A 22,434-nucleotide genomic window follows, 5' to 3' on the forward strand; every position below is an offset into this window, starting at 1 on the left:
CTGTCATGCTGTGACTTGCCCCACAGGGACGTGAGCTGGCCGAGCGCAGGGAGGCGTGCAGGAGCCAGCCCACCGCAGGCCTTAGTGAGGGAGGTTGTCCTTACAGGCAGGCTGAATCGGGACTTCCCGGTCCTTGCGGTTCCATACAGCCTGAGATACTCCCTCATTTGAGCAACGCTTCCGGATACCTCATCTGGAGAGGCCCGCTGAGATTTGGGATGACACAGTGTGGCCACCCAGATGACTCACCGCAAGAGACAGGAGCAGCAGCTTCCTCAGTGACAGTCCCCGTACGCATCAGCTCCACGAACATTTTCACGGGGCACGCCGCACACACTCGTTTTGTCAGCACTTAAAATACAACAAAAACCACCACCGTTGCTTTGCTTTAATAAATGTTTATTTAGTGCCTGCTAAGTGCGAGGCACTGTGTTTGCACCATGAATATGCAGATGAACAAGGCGCAATTCTTGCCCTTAACAAGCTCACAGTCTAGTGCAGGAAATGAGACACGTACACAAGTAACTATCATACAAGGCAGAAAGCGATAAATGCCATGAGACTGATCCCAGTAGAGGATTATGAGAGGAAGAAAACACTACTTTTGGATGGAAATACGAGATTAGAGAAGGTGCCTTAGAAGTAGGGGGTCTACAGGTCAGGTGTACACAGAGACAATTAAGGGGAAAAAGTAAACCAGGAAGACTTCAAAGTCAGGGGCCAGAGTGCCAAGTGCTGAGGTGGGAGGAGGAGGGATGGGGGGGCTGGGGGGGGACAGGTGGCTGGAAGATGTGTCTGGAAGATGTGTGGGCTCCCCTGAGGGCGGTTCTATACGAAATGCCAGGCAAAGCTGTGGAAGAGGTGATTGTACTCTGCTTTATAAAGCTTAATCTGGAGGCAGTGGATAATGACTTCACAGAAGGGACGAGTGAGGGAGGAGGCCCGTTAACAAATGATTACAGGGGCGCCTGGGGGGCTCAGTCAGTTAAGCAACCGACTTCGGCTCAGGTCATGATCTCAAGGTCGTGATTTCGAGCCCCAGGTAGGGCTCTGTGCTGACAACTTGGAGCCTGAAGCCTGGTTCAGATTGTGTCTCCCTCTCTCTGCCCCTCCCCTACTCACACTGTCTCTCCCTTTCTCAAAATATATAAAAAAGAAGTTCAAAAAAAAAATGATTACAAGAGTCTGGACTGGAGTAACAAGGCAGCCACAGTGAGAACGAAGGCATTTTGGATGGAAGACCAGAAGGAAGTGGGGAGACAGGGGAATGGCTAAATATGGCGGGTAGAGCAGGTAAGGGGGTGGGGGAAGGCGACAGAGTTTCACACTTAGAGACAGAGAAGGACCCACCCACGAGCTAGGAAAATCCAGCCGAAAAGCCTGAATGTGGGCAGAGAGGCAGGAAGAAGGGAGGCTGCGTGCCGGTGGGCGTCCGCGCGGAGGGTCCAGCGGGTGGTGACGGAGGGACTGCGGGTTCGGGGCAGAGGTTCAAGCTGGAACACCAGCCGGACAGCCGTCCGTGCAGTGGCGACCGGCGCGGCCCACGCGGACTGCAACCTCTGCCGCCTTTCCTTCCCTCTCACGTGGGCTCCTCAGGCTCCCGCGCACCGGGCGGCGGTTTCGCTCCGCGAGCTCTCCGGGCCGAGAAGCCTGTCTTCACCGCTGGGATTCCAAGCGGGAAGGTTGCCTGCCTCCACGGCGGAGGGTCGTTCTGAAAAAACTGACTCCAGTGAAAGTTTTTAAAAGCTTTTCATTATCATTTACTTTGAAGTTTTCCGTAATAAAATTATTTTCCTAAGGATTTCAGAAGAGCTATTGATGTTTCCCGCCTCACTGCACCTAAGAGCATGAAGGGACCAGCGAGGTCACCACTTTCTCCCTCATTGCACAAATGAGGAAATGGAGGCCCTGAGAGGCCAGGGGGCTTGTGGGCACCTCGCACGGCAAGGCTGGCCGAACTGGCGTCACAAGCAAGATGGTGTATTTTCTCTGTGCCACGACTCTGCTCTGGACCACCTGACACACAGACAGACAAGTGGGTAGACAGACAGACAGGCAAACAGGTACGTAAGTAGGGAACGAGGAGCAAGAGTGACTGGGAATAACACATTTACATCTGAACTTCTTTTTCAGGTGGGGAAAGGAGAGAGAGGTTTCTGATAGAAAGGCAATTTTTTCTGGACCCAGCGATGCCTTGCAGATCTGAACAGGAAATTACTCTGACTCTCTCGAAACATTAAAGTGCACTTAACCAGAAAACATTGGGCTACATCACCCCACCTCACATTCAATAAGCCTCACAGTCCGCCGCGACAGAAACGATGGCATTCTTGGTTGGCACATGTGCACGTGGAAAGGCCGTTTGCAGGAAAACAAGGTCAATACAAATTAGACTTTAGATTCTTTTATCCGTCACAGACCCAAAATGCCCACGGGAATTCCCTCTTAGAAAGTTACATGAGAAATCCTCAGAATGAGGTTCTAACTACATTTACACAGATGATGGAGAAGAAAAGAACTCCATTCCAATACCGAAGTCCCAAATACCCAGGCAGGGTTCTGATGCATGGCCATGTGGCAGCCAGAGTCCATCGGCCTCTTCCCCATCACCTGGAAATACACATCCCATCGAGTTTGTAATCGATGGCTCCCTCTAATAAAGGCTGCTTCCGCACGCCCCCCAGGCCTGCTAGAGTCTGCCGGCAACACCTCAGCGAGAGCTGTCAGATCTTCCAAAACACCTTCTTTTTATAGAGAATGTAGGCAATGAGCACCCAAAGTGCAGAGGCGACTATGTTCTGAGTTAGATGCTCTTTGTGCGACTGGTTGTCCCCCAGCTTCCACTGGAAGGGGAAGTAGTTCTCAAACACCTCGTGGCCAACGTACACCAGGATAGAATTCATTCCTGGAGGAGAGATGCAAAAGGTAAGGCTTTCCGGAGCCACATCCAATCATCTGCTTAATTCTGGAAATGTGACTTTGGTTCAGGGGAAAAAACAAAAAGCTCATACCTACACCGTTGCCTACTGTCAAAACTACGTCATGTGTATGTTAGGTACTTACTGGATCAAAAATTAGAAATATTTGTAACAGTGTAATCCGTGAATACTAAATCTGCAAGGAGAGCCAGAATTATGAACTTGTATTTTCTAGACCAAAAACTTGAGGTCAGAAAAATGTAACTATCACAAACATCAAGGGGCTGAAGTAAGTCATAGAAATGATCTGGTCTATCTCACAGTCTTCAAGTAGAATTGCATTGAAACCATTTAGTTCTTGATGCATCTTGTGATATTTCTTGTGCATAATCTGTAAGGTAGTAGATTTATATTCAGAAGGCAAGCACGGCCCCAGTGCTGAAGCATCAGAAGCTGGGCAGTACTCCCTGAACAGTTTCTGATGCTCCATAACTTGGCGTTGCCAGAAGAAACAAGTGGAGGGGTGCCTGGGTGGCTCAGTCAGTTGAGCATCTGACTTTGGCGCAGGTCATGATCTTGCAGTTTGTGAGTTCAAACCCCGCATCGGGCTCTGTGCTGACAGCTCGGAGCCTGGAGCCTATTTCAGCTTCTGTGTCTCCCTCTTTCTCTGGCCCTCCCCCATTTGCACTCTGTGTCTCTCTCTCTCTCTCTCCCCACAATCTAAACAGATAAAATGAGCGGACAGCTTCCGAACAGACCTGGGACAGCGTGGCCCCAGCTGCTTTCTCCCTCAGCCTGCATCTTGCAAACCTGCCACAGAGGCCAGCGGCCCGAGGCCGCAGCACTGGGCACGCTCGGCATCTCTGGACTGACCCACTTGGTTGCCATGATCGACTCTAGGCTTAGAGGCGACTTACCTGGATAGAAGAATGGGGCTCCCGTCCACAGTCCCTTCACGTCCACAATGGGGTACAGGACGAGCAGGATGAAGAAGGCAAAGGAGCTCAGTGTGGTGACATAGGAAATGGACCTATGAGGCGAACAAGGGGTCTCAGGCCTCCTGAGGAACACACCCAATGTGTTAGCAGGCCCAACCCAACATGAAAACGACATGCTTTTCTATACCTACCAAAGATTCTTGTTTATTGGAATAAAGCCGTCATTTTCAGAAATTTTCGTCAAAGCAATAGAAATAAGCCCCTGAAATGGAGGGGGGGGGGATTGTTAGTTTCTTATATTATCTCAAAAAAACCAGTTTCAAAACTGGTAAATACGTTAATTGCTTAAGGAGGGCTGAAAATTGTGTTTTTTATTTTTTTCTTTTAACTGGAAAAATATTTTCAAGATGCGTAATTAAAGATATTCTTCAAAAAATCTCCAAAGCATTTTCTTCTGAGTTGAAGGTAAATTAATTGATAAACAGAGAGGAAACATGAGGGATAAAACGAACAGCCAAACTGTTCTCTCCATTACAGTGAAGAACGTGGCTACTGCGATGTGGTGACAGCCGCTCTCCAGTGCCACTAGACATTTTATTTCCTTGAAATACACGTGTAGAAGGGATTTCAGTGAGGAGCATAGGTTACTTACCAGAAAACAACACCAGGCAGTGAATCTGATCAGAATGTCTTTGGTCTGGTCCTTGTAATACAAGAGTATTTTTCCCGCCTGGAGAGGAAAACACAGATAAACCAGAGACCTGCTTAAGGTGTAGCTGCATTTCATGCTCATCCACGGCCCTAATCGCTCATCTGCCAGGCACGCTGCTAGGTGCTGGGATTTCCAAAAGGAATGGAACGTCACCCCTGCCTTAGACAACTGGACAGCGAGGCACAGGGGACGACTCGGGAGGGGAGGAGACACCAGACAGGAAGTGCTATCAGGTTGAGGCTACGACTGCAGAGCAGGAAGGGCATCTGGGCAGGATGGAACAGCATGTACAGAAGCATGTCAAATGGCTGAAGGGGCATGTGTCCCTGAGCTGCAGGTAACTGTCAAAGGCTAGAGGGTTGGGACGGGCAGGAAGGTGATAGGCAGGTGGGCTTGCTTCTCTGTGAGGCACAGGCTTTCTCCCATCGGTTAGAGGGAGTGGAGGAAAGTCCCTTCCCACCCCCACCCACCTCAAAAAAAACAGTAACGAGGGACTAGCTCTGACTGGCCTGCTTGACGGCCCAGTCTGGCAATAGTACAGAAGGGGACAGGGTGGAACTAGAGGTAGAGAAAATTTCTGGAAACAATACGATCTGGACTTTGCATAAAAGTCCCCCAAAATTAGGAAGTAACTTCTGAAAGCATCAAAAGAAAACGTTCACAATAATTTGTAAGTAAGCTAAGATTTATGAATGTTTTCTATATGCCAGTTGTTAGAATTTTACATAGATTAGCTTGTTGAATCCTCTCAACAGCATCAAGAGGTGCTACTGGAGCACAGAGGAGGGAACATGCCTGAGGCTGCCCAGCTAGAAAGTGCTGGAACCTCTGAACCCTACCCTAAGCTGCTCCCGCGGGCACAGACTTACCTCAAGAGCAAACACAGGTATTAAATGAATGTATGTAAAAGTACCCACTGTGAACTACAGGGTGCTATAGCGATAAGTATAAAGCACTATTTCTAAATACAAAGTCACCAAAATGTATATGCTTTAGACCTACACCATCCAATCTGGGAGCCACTAGCCTCATGAGCCTATTTGAAATTAAACTTAAATTAATTAAACTTCAATGAAATTTAGGGGAATGTGGGTGGCTTAGTCGGTTGAGCATCGTACTCTTGATTTCAGCTCATCAGGTCGTGATCTCACAGTTCATGGAATCAAGCCCCACATCGGGCTCTGTGCTGGCAGCATGGAGCCTGCTTGGGATTCTCTCTCTCCCTCTCTCTCTGTTCCTCCCCCATTCATGTGTGCTCTCTCTCTCTCTCAAAATAAATAAACAAACATTAAAAAAAAAAAAAGAATAAAACATGAGGCGCCTGGGTAGCTCAGTCAGTTAAGCATCCGACTTGATTTTGGCTCAGGTCATGATCTCATGGTTCGTGAGTTTGAGCCCCACATCAGGCTCCATGCTAACAGCTAACAGCATGGAGCTTGCTTGGAATTCTCGCTCCCCTCACCCCCCGCCTATGCTCTCTCTCTCGATCAAAATAAGTAAACATTTTAAAATTTTAATAATATAATTTAATTTAATGACAAGTTCAGTTCCTCAGTCATGCTAGTATACCACATTTCAAGTTAAAAGCCGCATGGACATAAAGAATATTTTCACTATCACGGAGCATTCCATTAGTGTTTTACAGGCTCTTCCTTCTCTAGTCAGCTCTGCTCAAACAATAGTTTCAAATATCAATAAGAAGAACATTAGGGGCAAAAAGTCTAGGCTGTTCAGAATTTTAACAAAATTGCACATAAGATAAACCAAGAACCACCTGTACTGACTTTGGCATAACATATGCATAACCTGAAAGCTACAAAGTGTACATGAAAGAAATGTGCCAAGTGACACAGAGGCTTCCCAACGTCACCAGCACCAAACACCCTGCACACTCCCGCAGGGACACCTTTTACCCACAAAGTGCTGGCTTCCGTTGCTAAGATCAGCCACATAAATGATGAGAAGCTGGGGAGGCAGATAGGACTTGTACAGAATTATTTCAATGCGCTAAGTTTTAGCAATGTCTAGTTTTGACCATCTGTCACATATAAGCAGAATGGATTATACCACAGAAGACGTGCTCCCAGTTCCTTAGTGAAATGGTTTTTGAATTAGTGATGAATCAATAATCGTGAGCTGTCAGAAGAATGTACCCTAATGAAATGAGCAAATACCTGCACTCCTAAAAATGCCATCACAATGGAGTTGATAGTCCCTAGGATTCCCTCTGGATCGTAGGCCACCTCGGTGTGATAAAGCACCTAAGAAAACAGAAAAAGAAGGCAGAGCCCACTCACCGTGAAATGCACACCAACAACTCAGAGACTAAGCAAAGACTTGAGGACACTCCAGGATTCAATGTTTTTTGTTTCTGCTGCAGAAATTCACTGCCAATTTGCGGGGATTACAGGCAGAATACTTCTGGCTAACAAAGTGTGCGGTGTGGGGGGTGTGGTGCCAGAAGGGAACTTGGAGCCCCAGGGACGAGCTGTGGTCCAGAGCAGCCACTTAAACCTCAGGTGCCCGGGAACTCAATGGGTCCCCGGCCCAGCTCCAATGCTGTGCATAACACCTTCGTAACTGTCAGGCTTATTCCCTCTGGGCAACCTTACTGTAAACATCAAATAGACGTTCTTTCCTAACTTCTCTTATGGCAAATAACATTTAAAAATATATCTGTACTGGGGTGCCTGGGTGGCTCATTCAGTTTAGCGTCTAACTCTTGATTTTGGCTCAGGTCATGATCTCACAGTTTGTGAGTTCCAGCCCTGCGTCAGGCTCTGTGCGGACAGTGCGGAGCCTACTTGGCATTCTCTCCCTCCCTCTCTCTCTGCCCCTCCTCTGCTCATGCTTGCTCTCGCTCTCTCTCTCAAAATAAACATTTAAATGTGTGCGTGAATATATATGTACTATTTTATTAATAAAAACAAATGTTATTGCAGAAACTGCAGAAATTTGGAAATACACAGTGTAGTGGATGCCCCAGTGCGTCACCTAGATGTCCCCGTGCCCCACCCCACCTCAGCACTAAAGCATTCGTTCCCTGAGCTGGTAGAAATATTAGTGGCGGAAAAGCTCTCAGCCAAGTCCCTTTTCCAGGTCTGTCCCTGACTGAAGACAGCTGTCTCTCCAGGCGCCACACACCCTTGCTGGGGGCAGTCCGTATCCACCCGGGGTTAACAAGGGCCCGATCCGCACTCCAATTCAGAACAAGTGTAAAGCATCAGGCACAGGCCCCCCGCTCCCCAGGAGATGAACGAAGGTCTGGCTGACTGCGAGCGGCCCAACAACCCCTTGTGCGCGTCCCTGCTCCCTTTGATCCCGGGCAGGCAGCGATCCCGAAAGGACGGCCTGACAAGCTCCCTGCATGCGAACCTTGGCCTCAGAGTCAGCTGCCGGAAGTCCAACCTGAGCCACAGGAGAAGGCAGGCTGCCACGCGCTGGACACGTGCATTCTCACTTTCAAATCCAAAGTAACGGACGCACACATTTAATGAACATTAAAGTTCCTAAATCAGCCAACGTCTCAAATAAAAACTAGTTCCCATCACAGTCTGCTAGGCGGACGGTTTCCAGTTGGCCAGCCCCTTCTGTTTTCCTTCACTTCCGACCCCCAAGTGTCTAGTTCCAAGTGCAAGCTAGGCTCACTCACGGCCGAAGAAGGGTGCTGGTAAATGTGGTCATCGCCCAGAAGCAAGCGGTCAATGTAGCCAGCAGCTCCTCCGGTACAATTTGGATACTTCCCCCAATCACCAATGCCGCCAGGGCCGAGGTAACCACTGGGAAAGAGAACACGTGCTTCATGAACCTGTGCTTCAGAGGGGCTCAGGGTATGTACTGGCACCTGTCGCAGCCCAACAAGTGGCTTCAAACACTGCGACCTTGCGGCGCCATGTGCCCTTCAGCCATGTTCCCCGCGCTACGGTGGGCGGCCCCGCCTAGGTTCACACTGACCCTGAGAAAGCCTCACAGAGACATTCCTCTGGACTTCCACCCAACCCCTCCCAATACGCACTATGCCTCAGAAAAGGAAGAGTAACAGAGAATTCCTCTCGGGAAATCTGCAAGCTATCACCCCAGAAGCTCCGAGCTGGCAGAAAATGACATGCAAAAAGGGATTACGTACATGGGCTCACTTACGTAGGACATCCAGGAACAGGCAAGAAGAATGTCAAGCCCAGCCAAATGCTTTCCAGCATCAGAATGCAGAGCCACTGGGGCCAGCTGAAGATGATGTCTCGAAGGGAAAAGCAACTTCTCTCCTGAGTGAGGGGCACAGGAACATATATATGAAGATAGCAGAAGAGGAAAAACTATGCATAAATGTATTTGGGAAATTCCATGGGATTCCTCTCTGGCCTTGATGGAATATATACATGCATGTTTATTTCATATATATTATATGGTCTAGCTGCCCCTCTCTATGAAATATCACAATAAAACATTAGTTAAAAAGAAAGCACTGGATAATTCCACTCTTATACCCAAGAGAATTGAAAACAGATGTTCACACCAAAACTTGTACACAGATACACATAGAATCTTTATTCATAGTAGCCAAAGAATGTAAATAAGTCAAATGCCCATTCCATTCATAAAATGGAATATTATTCAGCAGTAAAAAGGAATGAAGCACTGAAACATGGCACAACATGGATAAAAACTTGAAAAATACGCCAAGTGAAAGCCACCAAACAAAAAGGCACATATTGTACAATTCCATTTATATGAAATGTCAAAAACAGGTAAATCTACAGACATGGAAAGTAGACGAGGAGTTGCCTGGGGCTGGCGGAGTCGCGGGGAAATGACAAGTGGCTGATAGTGAGTACAGGGTTTCTTGTGGGATAACAAAAATGTTCTAGAATTGGATGGTGGGGATGACTGCCCAATTCTGTGAATACACTACATGTCACTGAACTGCACACTTCAAACTTGTGACTTTTACAGTACGTGAAATATAGCTCAATAAAAGCAATATAGTCATTTAAAAAGCAATTAAAAATACATTCTTAATGGGGCGCCTGGGTGGCTTAGTCGGTTAAGCATCCGACTTTCGCTTAGGTCATGATCTCGTGGTTCGTGGGNAAAAAAAAATACATTCTTAAAAAGTAAAGTGAAATTTAAACTTTTGAAGCTGTTCTGGTGGAAAGAAGGCATATAGCCCACTTATGCTTTTTTTTTTTAATTTTTTAAAGTTTATTTTTGAGAGACAGAGATCGTGTGAGTGTGGAAGGGGCAGAGAGAGAGAGAGAGAGAGAGAGAGAGAGAGAGAGAGAGAATCCCAAGCAGGCTCCACACCACCAGCACAGAACCTGATGTGGGGCTTGAACCCACGAAACCTGTGAGATCACGACCTGAGCCGAAACCAAGAGTTGGATGCCTAACTGACTGAGCCATCCAGGCGACCCTAGTCCACCATTCTTGGTGTCATACCCAACCCCTCGCTCTATCATGGTGGCCGTGGGGGAGCCTCCACAGACCTGAGGTCCCACACATGGCTAACCAAGCCCACGTTCATGCCTAGTCTCCCATCACCTCAAGAAAAGCCATAGCAGACTGGGGCACCTGGGTGGCTCAGTCGGTTAAACGTCCGATTTCGGCTCAGGTCATGATCTCACGGTTCATGGGTTTGAGCCCCACGTCAGGCTCTGTGCTGACAGCTAGTTCAGAGCCTGGAGCCTGCTTCGGATTCTGTGTCTCCTTCTCTCTCTGCCCCTCCCCCGCTCACGCTCTGTCTCACTCTGTCTCTTAAAAATAAATAAATGTAAAAAAAAAAAAAAAAAAAAAAAGTTTTTTTTTTTTTTAAAAGAAAAGCCACAGCAGAGGGGCCGCATACAACGACATAGTGGGCACAGCAGGTGAACGAACGAACAAGGATCCAATCCCCTCCAAGGACATATAACCAAACAATCATTACAGGAAAGGCCAAGAGAGTGTGGGGTTCAGTGATGAATTTGCTAGTTACATACACAGAAAGGAACTAGAAAACAAATACAGCTTTATAAATGTAGGATCCCAAGTGGAAGAACTTAAACACTTCTTCCTCAGTTTTTACCTCTATTAGGGGGAAAAAAGGCCACCTGGGTAAACTCAATAAGCAATTTATATTACGATAGAAAGCAATCACAAGGGGTGCCTGGGTGGATGAGTCGGTTAAGCTTCCAACTTTAGCTCAGATCATGATTTCACAGTACACGGTTCGAGCCCTGAATCAGGTTCTCTGCTGACAGCTCAGAGCTGGAGCCTGCTTTGGATTCTGGGTCTCCCTCTCTGCCCCTCCTCCACTCACACTTGCTCTCTCTCCTCTCTTTCTCTCTCAAAAATAAACAAACATTAAAAAAAAAAAAGAAAGCAATCATGAAAGAAATGAGACTCTCACATACTTCCTACAAACAGAAATACTAACTAGCAAGGACAATACTGTGCCCCTCCCCCACGCCACCTTGGCATTTTTCCTCCAAGCTGAATCCTCACAGCATCTATATAGACACTGAAATGTTTCGTGAGTGTCTATATATCTTATACTACAAGGAACTGAAAACCTGGCAGTAATGCCCCAAATGACTGAACTAGCAAACTGGATGATGGTGACATTATTTCATGCTATCAAAATGCATCTGACCGCTGGACACTTAAAAATTTATTAAAAGGGTAGATCTCATGTTACGTGTTTTTCCCCCGCAATAGAGAAAAATGATTGATGTAAAGACTAAATGAAAATAACTAACTGAAGGGAAAAAACAATGCATTTGACTAACTCCCACTCCCACTCCACCCCCCACCGTGTTCAAAAGTAGGTTTCCTCACCGAGGCACAGCTTTCAGGCACAGGTTTGGCAAAGAGGAGCTCCAACACGGCAACCACAAAGTAGGTCACCCCCAGCCGCTGGAGCACACCAGGGATCCGCACCTTATCCCAAGACACTGCAGAGGCACAAGTTAGGTCAAGCGTTAGCCAGATTCCTCTTCCCGCCCAAGGCAACGTCACGTTTATCTAAGGGGAACACACACCTCTACTGCACTTAAGGACACTCTGAAGTCTTGGAGATGGAAATACATATGGGATTCGGCGCAAACGCACGGCTGGGACACAGGGATAAGGACACGTGTGTTCCTTGGGTGTGGGACCAAGCGAGGACTACCTGGGCCCTGAGGGTCCTCCCCTGGCCCTGTGTCACACCGGGTATGGATTCAATCAGCCCTCGCATCCACCAGCAACTTGCAGACGAGCAGAGGCCACCAACAGATTCTCCCTGTCCTACAGGCTACGTGACGACCTCACGGGAACAGTGTGACCATGGAACAAACCCTACAATGGATCCTCCTGGGAGCAGTGGCCCACTTTTCGGAGATCCACTGAATCAACTGTCATGTGACACTTTTCCCTATGACCCCAAATGGAAGCAACCTCTACTTCATCCTCATGTGCTTCCGGTCTGAAGGGACCACCTGACTCTTGTCCAGGTAACTGTCCTGTTTTGCCAACGACACTGTAAGTCCCTTGAATACAGCAACCACCACTTTCGCCGACCCTGACGCTGGTGCCAAGCACAGGGTGTGCGTCCTTCCCTCAGCCTTCCCGTGTCGCTCACACTGCTAAACAACAACAAAGAGATTCCTTCCCAGCAGCCCAGCGGGCACACAGGTGACGACCACGGTGGATTCTTGAACTACCACACAACAGCCTTCTTATGAAAGCTGATGAATCCAAAGAGGCAGGAGGGCAGGGTCTAAGAACCAGGTGACCGGACCTGGTTCTATTCTGTCCCTGCACTTACAAGATCCACCGAAAGCCCCTCAATCTCTCTGAGACTCAGAGTCTTCCTTTGGATAGACTCTGAAGGATTTGAGTGGTCTTGGAAGCCCCTCTCAGGTCTGAAGTCCCAAGATGATAATAATAATAATAATAATGCTCAAAATTATACAAGCATGCTTACACTTTTCTAATAACTGTTCTGCAGGCACCTGAGGTGAAGGAATTATATTTCTTTAAATTATGATATGTAGTTTTCCTATTTCGACCTGAATATATACAAACAGAGGGGGAAAACACTTACACGGACCAAGGCAGTAATTGGGGTTCACAATGAACACTCCTATACAGATTAACAAGAAACTCCTCCATGCAATTTTCCCCAGCAATTTGAATTTTGAACATCCTCGCTGCAGTATGGAAGTCATTGACAGAAAAATCGAAGATCCCATAATAAATACAAACCTAAAAAAAAAGACAGCTATTAAAAGGTGGCCATTTCTAGGGTGGTTTTATTGTTTTGTCCATATATCGTAACTATTTTATAATCTACTACATAAAAGAAGCAACACCTGATTTTCTAAAGCAGCTAACTGTTGAAGTAACAATGGAGGAGGAATCAGAAGGTAACCTTGTTGGCCTATAAGGTTTGTGCACCTTCAAGTCCTATTCTGGAAGGACAATTTCTTCAGGGCTGAGTGCAGTTTCCGAGGAAAAGACTCCCATTTAGTTGTCAAAGATAGACAATAATGAAGAAGACGCTATAATCCACACACCCCAACATTCACTAGCACACCCCCAAAGTCCTTGAGAAACAATGCATTTCAATTATTTCTAAGTTCGCTCTTTTGCTTGAAAATAAAAAGGAAGCTTTATTTTTTTCTAATTTTTTTCTGAGCTACCCACCTCTTTTCCTTCCTTTTACTATACTAGTCCTTGAAAAAAAAAAAAAAAAGCCAGAATAGCAATCTTTCTAGTGGGGTTAACAGAAGATGAGAGTTTGCTCTCTTGGTGTCCTGTCCCCTGGCTTCCTTTCTTGGGATCATCCAATTGGATAAAACTGTCTAGTAACAGGAACTGAAACACATTTCCTGTAGGGGACCTTGTCAAGAATATACATAAATAACTACCCAGTCTTAAGGCATACAAAACTTCCTCCTACCCAAACCCACTTCAAAAAAGAACCCTAACTCCCCCGAGACCAAAAGATCTAAACCAATAGCCAGTACTACCTCCTAAAGATGGAACAATACTCTGGTTTGTCTTCAGATCAAATAAATCTTTTGCCTTTTACTAAAGATGGAACAAAGTCGCTCCAAGAGTCACAAGCAAAGACACAAATTCCACCATTGTATAGAATGTCAGGGTCCCTTAACAAGGTGAAAAAACCACAGATGATCAAGATGCAGTGGGTCGCTTCAGTATTATTTTACATTTTAATTTATTACTATCATTACCCTGTTACATACCTTATCAGAATTTCCTGAGGCCAATACACTACATTTCTTTCAGAAACTATGATTTTTATACTTATTTTCAGGATTATTGGGATTTAACTACATTTTCAGAATTTATGATTCACTACAAGATCCCAGGATCTTGTATACCATATCTACACTAACAAAATGTTCCCTTTGAAATCACTCATCTTTTATAAGCAGGTCTTGGGCAAGCCCTATGCCGAGTATAGGAACGATCTAGTAACACAACTTTCAGAAGGACCTTATGAGGGCAGACACCTGTGAGTAACATAGGCCTGTGGTCCAGAACTCAAGGCTGGTCCCAGAGAAACGCTCCAGCATTAGGTGAAAACAACAAAAACGTGGATGACCTATGGGAAGAGCTGGTGGGAGACTGGACTCACCATGGGAATACGAGGTCAGCCACCGTCAGCCCTGGAGAATAACACAAGCACAAGAGTAAGGTAAAGGACTGTAGAATATAAGTACGTCCTACATCTAGATTGGCACCATTATATACTGATATATATGGAAAGTAAGCTCACATAAAGGGTTCACAGGAAAACGCTATGAAGTAACAGGCACAGAAACTCCCTGGGGACTCTGCAACAGGTCACTAGGCCTGGGACACTACCTAAGAACATAACTGGGTATGGGAGAGCCAAAGTAGCAGTGTTTGGACAAGTCTGTCACCTTCAAGCAGTGTTACTCAAAATCCATTCTTAAACCAGCAACTGAGCCAAAATCACAGCCATTACTCAGCACCATGCAGACCAACCTGAGTTCAATGGCACCCCTGAGGAGAGCCATGAGAATTAGAAGACAGAGCTCCCGTGTGGCTGGAATAAAAGGCATATCCGGGGCTCCTGGGTGGCTCAGTCGGTTAAGCGTTTGACTTCAGCTCAGGTCATGATCTCATGGTTCATGGGTTCAAGCCCCGTGTTGGGCTCTGTGCTGACAGCTCAGAGCCTGGAGCCTGCTTCAGATTTTGTCTCCCTCTCTCTCTGCCTCTCTCCCGCTTGTGCTATCTCTCCTCCCCACCCCCCCCCACCCCCAAGTAACCATTAAAAAACATTTTTTAAGAATTTTTTTTAAAGGCATATCTACAATATGACAAAAATCATTTACAACTAAACTCTTCACAGCGTCTGCAGAGGCCTGAGGTCCTGCAGCAGAGCCTTGGGCATCTGCGTGTTGCTGCAGAGAAGCACTGCAGGGCCGCAGCACTCACGCAAAGCAGAACAAAAGGGTTACTAGAATCATCTAAAGGGCAGGAGCTCAGCGCTCCAAGGAGGCTGGTGGGGCCGCATCTCTGAGCTCCCGAGGGGCTGCCGAGAGGTTCTCCTGCCCACACTTGTCTGAGGGGTTCTACACAAGCTGTGCTCCCTAAGGGAATACCTTACCATTCCAACTTGAGTGTTTGAAGTACCAGTATCTTCCTCCTCCATAATTCACGAAGACCATGAGGATGAGAGCTATCCTGTAAAGCAGCAAAGGGCACACTTTCAGGGCTTACACATATGACAAGGAATGGCCCGACTGTAAGAGATACACTTCTACTCATGAGGGGTAGTCACAACACAGAAGACACTTACAGAGCAGGAAACAATTATTTCTAATCATTGCAGTTAAGGCCCTACACAAAGCCCTTCTGTTGACACATTTCCACATGACTTTTTTTTAACTTCAGAGAGACAGAGAGCATGAGTGGGGGAGGAGCAGAAAGACGAGACTGCACTGCCAGCACAGAGCCAGACATGGGGCTTCATTTAATCAACCGTGAAATCATGACCTGAGCCAAAATCAAGAGTCAGACGCTTAACCGACTGAGCCACTCCAATATGATTTCTTAAGAGAAAGTTACACTGATGCTGAACTGTGTAACTTGAAAACAAAGCAAACATTTCCCATCACTCAGTTTTGCACTAATTACTCAGATGCCTCAGGCTGAAGAACTGTAGTAGGAGGCATATGGTTGTCGGAGCAGAGGGCTCAAATCAGGGGCCCTCCTGTCTCATGAGGGCACGACTCTCATCAGTTACCTCAATGTGCTTCTCTGTAAGAGAGAAAACACACCTGCTGCTGGGACTACTGAGGAGAATAATGTATATCCTGGTGCCTAACCAGTGCCTGGCATATTCTAGGCACTTAATAAATGCCAGTCTACCTGCGAACATCTCATTTCCGAAAGTGGCAAAATAGAATTAACAAAAGAAAGAGGGGGTGGTTGGGTGGCTCAGTTGGTTGGGCATCCGACTCTTGGTTTCAGCTCAGGTCATGATCTCACTACTTCATGGGTGTGAGCCTCGAGTCAGGCTCTGTGCTGGCAGTGCAGAGCCTGCTTGGGATTCTCTTTCCCCCCTTCTCTCTGCCCCTTCCACTCATGCTGTCTCTGTCTCTCTCAAAAATAAACTTTTTTAAAAAAAAGGAATATGATAAAATAGACTCCGAATATGTGACTGTTCAATGCTAATTCTGCAGGATACTGAAGAATGAAGACTTCAGTGTGTCAATGAGGTTACTGCCTGGAATCAAATCCTGGCTGTCCCACTGTCCCCAGGTGACCTCGGCCAAATCACCTAACTCTGCGGCCTGATCACTTCACCAGTAGAACTGGCATATTAAAACTTTATACTTAATAGGGCTGTGAAGAGATTGAATAAATTATGACAAGGAAGAACAGTGCCTGGCACAGGGTAAGAATTCAAAAAATCGTAGCAATGTTCATTACTGTCATTATTGCCTGGCTTCAAATACACACCCCAGGAGCACTCAGCATCTGGGGAGGCTGGGGAGGCTGGGACAGAATATAAGGTTATCACTGGAGTTTAAAAGCCCACCGTGGCATTAAAAAAAAAAAATTTTAAGGGGTGCCTGGGTGGCTAAGTCGGTTAAGCGTCCGACTTCAGCTCAGGTCATGATCTCACAGTTCGTGGGTTTGAGCCCCGCGTCGGACTCTGTGCTGAAGGCTCAGAGCCTGAAGCCTGTTTCAGATTCTGTGTCTCCCTCTCTCTCTGACCCTCCCCTGCTCACTCTCTCTCTCTCTCTCTCTCTCTCAGAAATAAATAAAACAGGGGCGCCTGGGTGGCTTAGTCGGTTGGGCGTCCCACTTTCGCTTAGGTCATGATCTCGCGGTTCGTGGGTTCGAGCCCCGCGTCGGGCTCTGTACTGACTGCCAGCTCAGAGCCTGAAGCCTGCTTCGGAGTCTGTGTCTCCCTCTCTCTCTGACCCTCCCCTGCTCATGCTGTCTCTCTCTCTCCTAGAAATAAATAAAAATATAAAAAAAAAAAAGAAAGAAAGAAAGAAAACATTAAATAAATAAATAAATGCCCTCTGTGGGCAGAAATGGAAGGCCTAATACCTAGATAATTTATTTTTAGCTATTAGTTTTTTTTTAAGGTTTTACTTTTATTCCAGTTATCATACAGTGTAATATTAGTTTCAGGAGTACGATACAGTGATTCAACACTTCAATACAACACCCGGTGTTCATCACAAGTGCACTCCTCAATCCCCATCACCTACTTTACCCGTCCCGCCCCCCTCTTCCCCTCTGGTAACCATTAGTTTGTTCTCTATAGTTAAGAGTATGTTTGTCTCGCTCGCTCTTTTTTTTTAAATCCCTTTGCTCATTAGTATTGCTTCTTAAATTCCACATATGGGTGAAATCATATGGGATTTGTGTTTCTCTGAAGGGCTTATTTCACTTAACATCATACTCTCTAGCCCCATTCAGGTCATTGCAAATGGCTCTGTATACAGTTTTACACTTTATTTTCAGAGCTGGGTCCTGGCCCTCACTCTTCTACCTGAGCTCTGAAATAAAAACAACTTGTAGGACTCTGTGGATTTGCTACCAAAAGGGCCCGGTATTCAAGCTGTTCTGCTAACGGTGGGGAAAAGCCAGGACAGACACCAGTGAGGGCTGGCACTTCAGTTCCAGACAGGCACAGCCTCCCATCTGTCAAGCTGCTGACGGGACATGGGGGTGGGGATGGTCGTGGAGGCCCTGCGTACAGCTGCCTGCCCACAGGTGAATGACCTTAACTCAGCAGGACCTACATACCAGTGGAAACCGGTTCTGGCCGTACCCCTCGACTCCTCTCTAGCAACTTACATTTGCTATCATGACAGTTTTCGAGAAGGGAAAGGCCACTGATTTATTTTTACAGCAAGAAGTCTTGCCCACCCTAAAGGGAGAGGATATGTAAAATACCTTAAGTCAGACGCGTGTTTATGTGTAAACATGTGATCCTGGGATACCTGTGCCCACCATGTCCCAAGGGAGCCCCACGTACCCCCTGAATGTGTCTATACAGCGGAGGCGCGGAGGCGAGGTGGGCGGACGCCACGCTTCTGGTTGAGTTTCGCCACCGAGCGAGTCTGCCCTGCTTGGAGACCCTAGCTCCTTCAGAAAAACGGGGAGAGAAACATGCCAGTTCATAATGCTAGCGAGTAAATGTCAATGACCTGTTTTTAAGGGAAAAAATTAACAGAATGGAGAGCTAAAACTCATCCTGAACAATCCTTTAATTTGCTTTTGTAGAGGTCCCACCCAGAGGCTTAGTTTTTCACATTATTTGGTTTCTGTGCCATCTGCTAAGCCTGTAGCTCCCGTGCTGATTGATGACCACGAGGTACCTGTCCACGAGTGCATCTGGCACCAGGCTACAAGTATGTCCACAAGTGGGCAAGAGAATGTCCATAATGGATTTAACACAAATAGTAAGTTCAATCAGCACAGGAGGCCGGTGATTTGTAGATTTCACATGGATGTGGACATCCATTATGCCTTTTGTTTTAATCTTGACACCCTCTCCCTAACTGGATTGGTTCAACGGCGCTGCCTGCAGAGTGAAAAAATGTCTCCATGCCGTGCATACCGACTCCCTAGGAAAGAGAAGAGGATCCTGCCCTTCTCAGGAGTCGGAGAGAAGGCTGCTTGCTCTTTATTAAGGATACAGAACACAGGGCCTGGCCTTCTACAATATAAGTAACATTAATTAAACCAGACAATAGGTATTACTAAATAGAGAATTATAAATTCCAAATCTAGAAAACGACCCAAACCGCACATGATGCATTCTAATTAACTCACAGAATTGATTAGGCGATCAGTTTCTCGTGAATTTATTGCTTTAGAAATCCAATTATGAAAGTCATCCAAACTGTAAATAAATAAAAAGCTCAGTTAATTTATATCCTTTGGCAGAATTTTCAAAATGATTGGATAGTATAGTAAAATAAAATTAATTTGAAGTTCATATTCTATACAAGTCAAAGAATTAAATAAACATTTTAGGGGCTCCTGGGTGGCTCAGTTGGTTAAGCGGCCGACTTCAGCTCAGGTCATGATCTCACAGTTCATGAGTCTGAGCTCCCGTCAGGCTCTGTGCTGACAGCTCAGGGCCTGGAGCCTGCTTCAGATTCTGTGTCTCCTTCTCTCTCTGCTCTTCCCCTGCTAACGCTTTGTCTCTCTGTCTCTCAAAAATAAATAAACTTTAAGAAAATAATAATAAAAAAATTTTTAAATAAATATTCTAAAGTATCATTCTGGGAGGTCAATCTTACTTCATCCACACTCCCACCCCTACCCCGTTTCCTGCCTAAGATTGATTATTTTAAAGAATCTCAGACATGGTATCATTTTATCATTTTAGTATGGATCTTTAACAAATTAAAGACCCTTTTTTAAAAAAAACAGTACTACAGGGGAACCTGGGTGGCTCAGTTGGTTAGGCGTCTGACTTCAGCTTAGGTCATGATCTCACAGTCTGTGGGTTCGAGTCCCGCATCGGACTCTGTGCTGACAGCTCAGAGCCTGGAGCCTGCTTCAAATTCTGTGTCTCCCTCTCTCTCTGCCCCTCCCCCGTTCACTCTCTGTCTCTGTCTCTCAAAGTAAAATAAAGACATAAAAAAAACCCCAAAAAATAGTACTACAGTTCATTACATTTTAAAATATTATCAATAATTCCTAATATCACCAAATAGCCAGTTCAATGTCTGTCTCATAAGTTTTTTTCTCCAGTTTATTTGCTCAAATCAGTATCTAAACATGAACCACACATTTAGTGCACGTATTCTTATTTCTTCTCTTTTCTCCCTACAACTTACTTTTCTTTCTACCTCATTCAACACTGGTAACATCAAAACCACATGAAAAACATTAAAACAGAGACATCTAAGGAAGGGTGAAAGGAGAACTTAAGATATTTAACAGTTTGAATTTTTTAAATGCTCTTAATTTTCTTTTTTTTTTAACTTTTTGTTTTAATGTTTTATTTTTGAGACAGATAGAGACAGAGCATGAGAGGGGGAGGGGTGGAGAGACAGGGAAACCCAGAATCCGCAGCAGGCTCCAGGCTCTGAGCTGTCAGCACAGAGCCTGATGCGGGGCTCAAACCCACGAACTGTGAGATCATGACCTGAGCCGAAGTCAGGGGCTTAACCGACTGAGCCACCCAGGCACCCCAAAAATGTCCTTAATTTTCCTGTACATCCTTGTCTTCCCAATGAAAGGCGAGAGACTCTGTATTCTTACTACTGCCTCAGAGTCTTCTGGTTCAGACAGACCTGAGCACCCTGGGACTCCCATGGGCACGCTGCAAAGTCATAAGCAAGGGACAAGGGACTCTCGCGTGTCAGCAGAGCATTCTGTCTACAAGGCTGCAGAGGCAGGAACATATGTGACTCCAATTCCACAGTGGAGTGAGGTGCGATTTCTCCTCCATGCTAGAGCTCAAGATCAGCAACCAGTTACTTTAGAAAGTGAAGTCACAGACCCATTCATATTGAAAGCACCAAATAAATACATTGTAATAAACTGGAACAGTATCTGCATCTTATCTTATCAAAAGACTGACAAGGCAATACCTTAATTCAAAGAAATAAAGCCCCTCTGCTGAAATTACACTCTGTACCCAAAAAGCAGTTAAGTGAAAAATAGGCTTCTGAGCAAGAAGCAGTCCTTTTACCCTTCCAGACCCTGGTATTTCTGGGATGCCCAAAGGGAAGAGGGCCAGACTGCACAGACTCCCCAAAGCGCCTGGGGTTCCCTGAGCTGGCCGACTTACACTAGGCTTTCTCTGTTCTAGCTTGGATATGGTTCACCCATAAAATCTTGTGATCCTTCAGTTCGTGAGTTCGAGTCCCACGTTGGGTTCTGTGCTGACAGCTCAGAGCCTGGAGCTTGCTTAAGATTCTGTGTCTCCCTCTCTCTGACCCTCCCCCACTCACGCTGTCTCTCTCTCTCTCTCTCAAAAATGAGTAAGTGTTAAAAAATTTTAAAACAAAATCTTGTGACCTTCTTGAGACCATAATAGGTGGAGTATTCAATCAATCTTATTTCTTTAAAAACATGAAAGAACTTTCCTTTGAAAGGTGATCCTGGATCTATTTTTAATATTTATTTTTGAGAGAGCGAGAAAGACAGAGCATGAGGAGGGGACAGGCAGACAGGGGAGACACAGTCTGAAGTAGGTTCCAGGCTCCGAGCTGTCAGCACAGAGCCTGACACAGGGCTCAAATTCACGAACCACAAGATCATGACCTGAGCTGAAGTTGGTTGGATGCTAAACCGACTGAGCCACCCAGGTGCCCAGGACTGCATCTATTTTGCTTTCTTTCCTTTTTATTTTTCCAGTCTACTAATTCACTTTCACCGGACTCACCATTAACCAGGCAGATGGAGGAGAAGAAATCCCCTCGCCAAGCTGCCTCCCCGTCCTAAGTGGGGCAAAGCGAGTCCATGCTGAGGGAGGTCCAGCACCCCGTCTCTATCTCTGTGCCAGATGCCCAGCTGGCAGGAGCCGGGACGCGGGACCGCAGGGCGGCGGAGGCTCAGAGCCGGAGACGGGGACAAAGAACACAAGGGGGCAGCCGCATCCTGAAATCAGCCCAGGCCTCTCCCGCTCACTACAGAAGCAGGCTGTGAGATTCTTTCTGGAAATAATGCCTTCTCAAGCATCTTCTTCTATTTTTTTCAGCCATTCGGGAGGACTAAAGTTATCATTTCCCGAAAGTCAGCGACCATCTCTTACTGTACATTGATTGGTCCCTGATACCCAGGACTAGACTGGGCATGGAGGACACAATAAGCATTCATTTAATCAAAGAAAAACAGTCACTTAAAGGGTCAAACTATCCTGAATATCCTTTTTCTATACTCTACTCTCCCCATATGTGCCCTCCCCTAACATCTGCTTACCTCATTAAGAACCTGAGAATGGAGACTGCAATGACGATCGCCACACCAACAAGGAAAGCGACACACACAGCTGGAAAAATCAAAGAAAACACGGTATCACCAAAGTGTTATCACAAGCATCGAAACTGTCATGTCACTATATTTCATCTGTAAGTGAAAAATGCAAACAAAAATGGAAACAAGAGGAAAAGCCTATATTCTTATGCTAACTTTCCTATATTCCTATAAACAACAGAGAACATTCATCGTTAGGGGAGTGCTAATTTTCACTGTGAAAAATACCAAACATCTACAAAAGAACAGAGATTTGTATAATAAGCCCACACATACGCTTCACCTAGATTCTAGTATTATGAAGATATTGTCACTCTCCCTTCATCTATTGCTACTCTCCCTCTACTTTTATTTAAGTTTATTTATTTACTTTGAGAGACAGCATGAGTAG

General features: G+C 46.0%; 1 protein-coding gene across 1 annotated transcript in view; it reads right to left on the reverse strand.

Moving 5' to 3' along the window:
- Positions 1-2,388: 2,388 nt before the first annotated feature.
- HGSNAT (heparan-alpha-glucosaminide N-acetyltransferase) overlaps positions 2,389-22,434 on the reverse strand; it is a 30,149-nt gene continuing 10,103 nt past the window's right edge. The window contains exons 4-17 of the mRNA XM_077773070.1: positions 21,990-22,059; positions 18,882-18,951; positions 18,082-18,191; positions 15,187-15,263; positions 14,188-14,218; positions 12,628-12,788; positions 11,379-11,494; positions 8,709-8,830; positions 8,221-8,347; positions 6,743-6,829; positions 4,509-4,586; positions 4,048-4,118; positions 3,836-3,948; positions 2,389-2,905 (exon numbers count right to left, since the gene is read on the reverse strand). Coding sequence (XP_077629196.1) covers positions 2,724-2,905; positions 3,836-3,948; positions 4,048-4,118; positions 4,509-4,586; positions 6,743-6,829; positions 8,221-8,347; positions 8,709-8,830; positions 11,379-11,494; positions 12,628-12,788; positions 14,188-14,218; positions 15,187-15,263; positions 18,082-18,191; positions 18,882-18,951; positions 21,990-22,059 — 1,415 coding nt within the window. The 3' untranslated portion in view covers positions 2,389-2,723. The remainder of the gene's footprint in view (positions 2,906-3,835; positions 3,949-4,047; positions 4,119-4,508; positions 4,587-6,742; positions 6,830-8,220; positions 8,348-8,708; positions 8,831-11,378; positions 11,495-12,627; positions 12,789-14,187; positions 14,219-15,186; positions 15,264-18,081; positions 18,192-18,881; positions 18,952-21,989; positions 22,060-22,434) is intronic.

The sequence above is a fragment of the Crocuta crocuta genome, unplaced genomic scaffold (assembly GCF_008692635.1).
Source record: "Crocuta crocuta isolate KB4526 unplaced genomic scaffold, BGI_CrCroc_1.0 scaffold177, whole genome shotgun sequence".
NCBI classification, from domain to species: domain Eukaryota; kingdom Metazoa; phylum Chordata; class Mammalia; order Carnivora; family Hyaenidae; genus Crocuta; species Crocuta crocuta.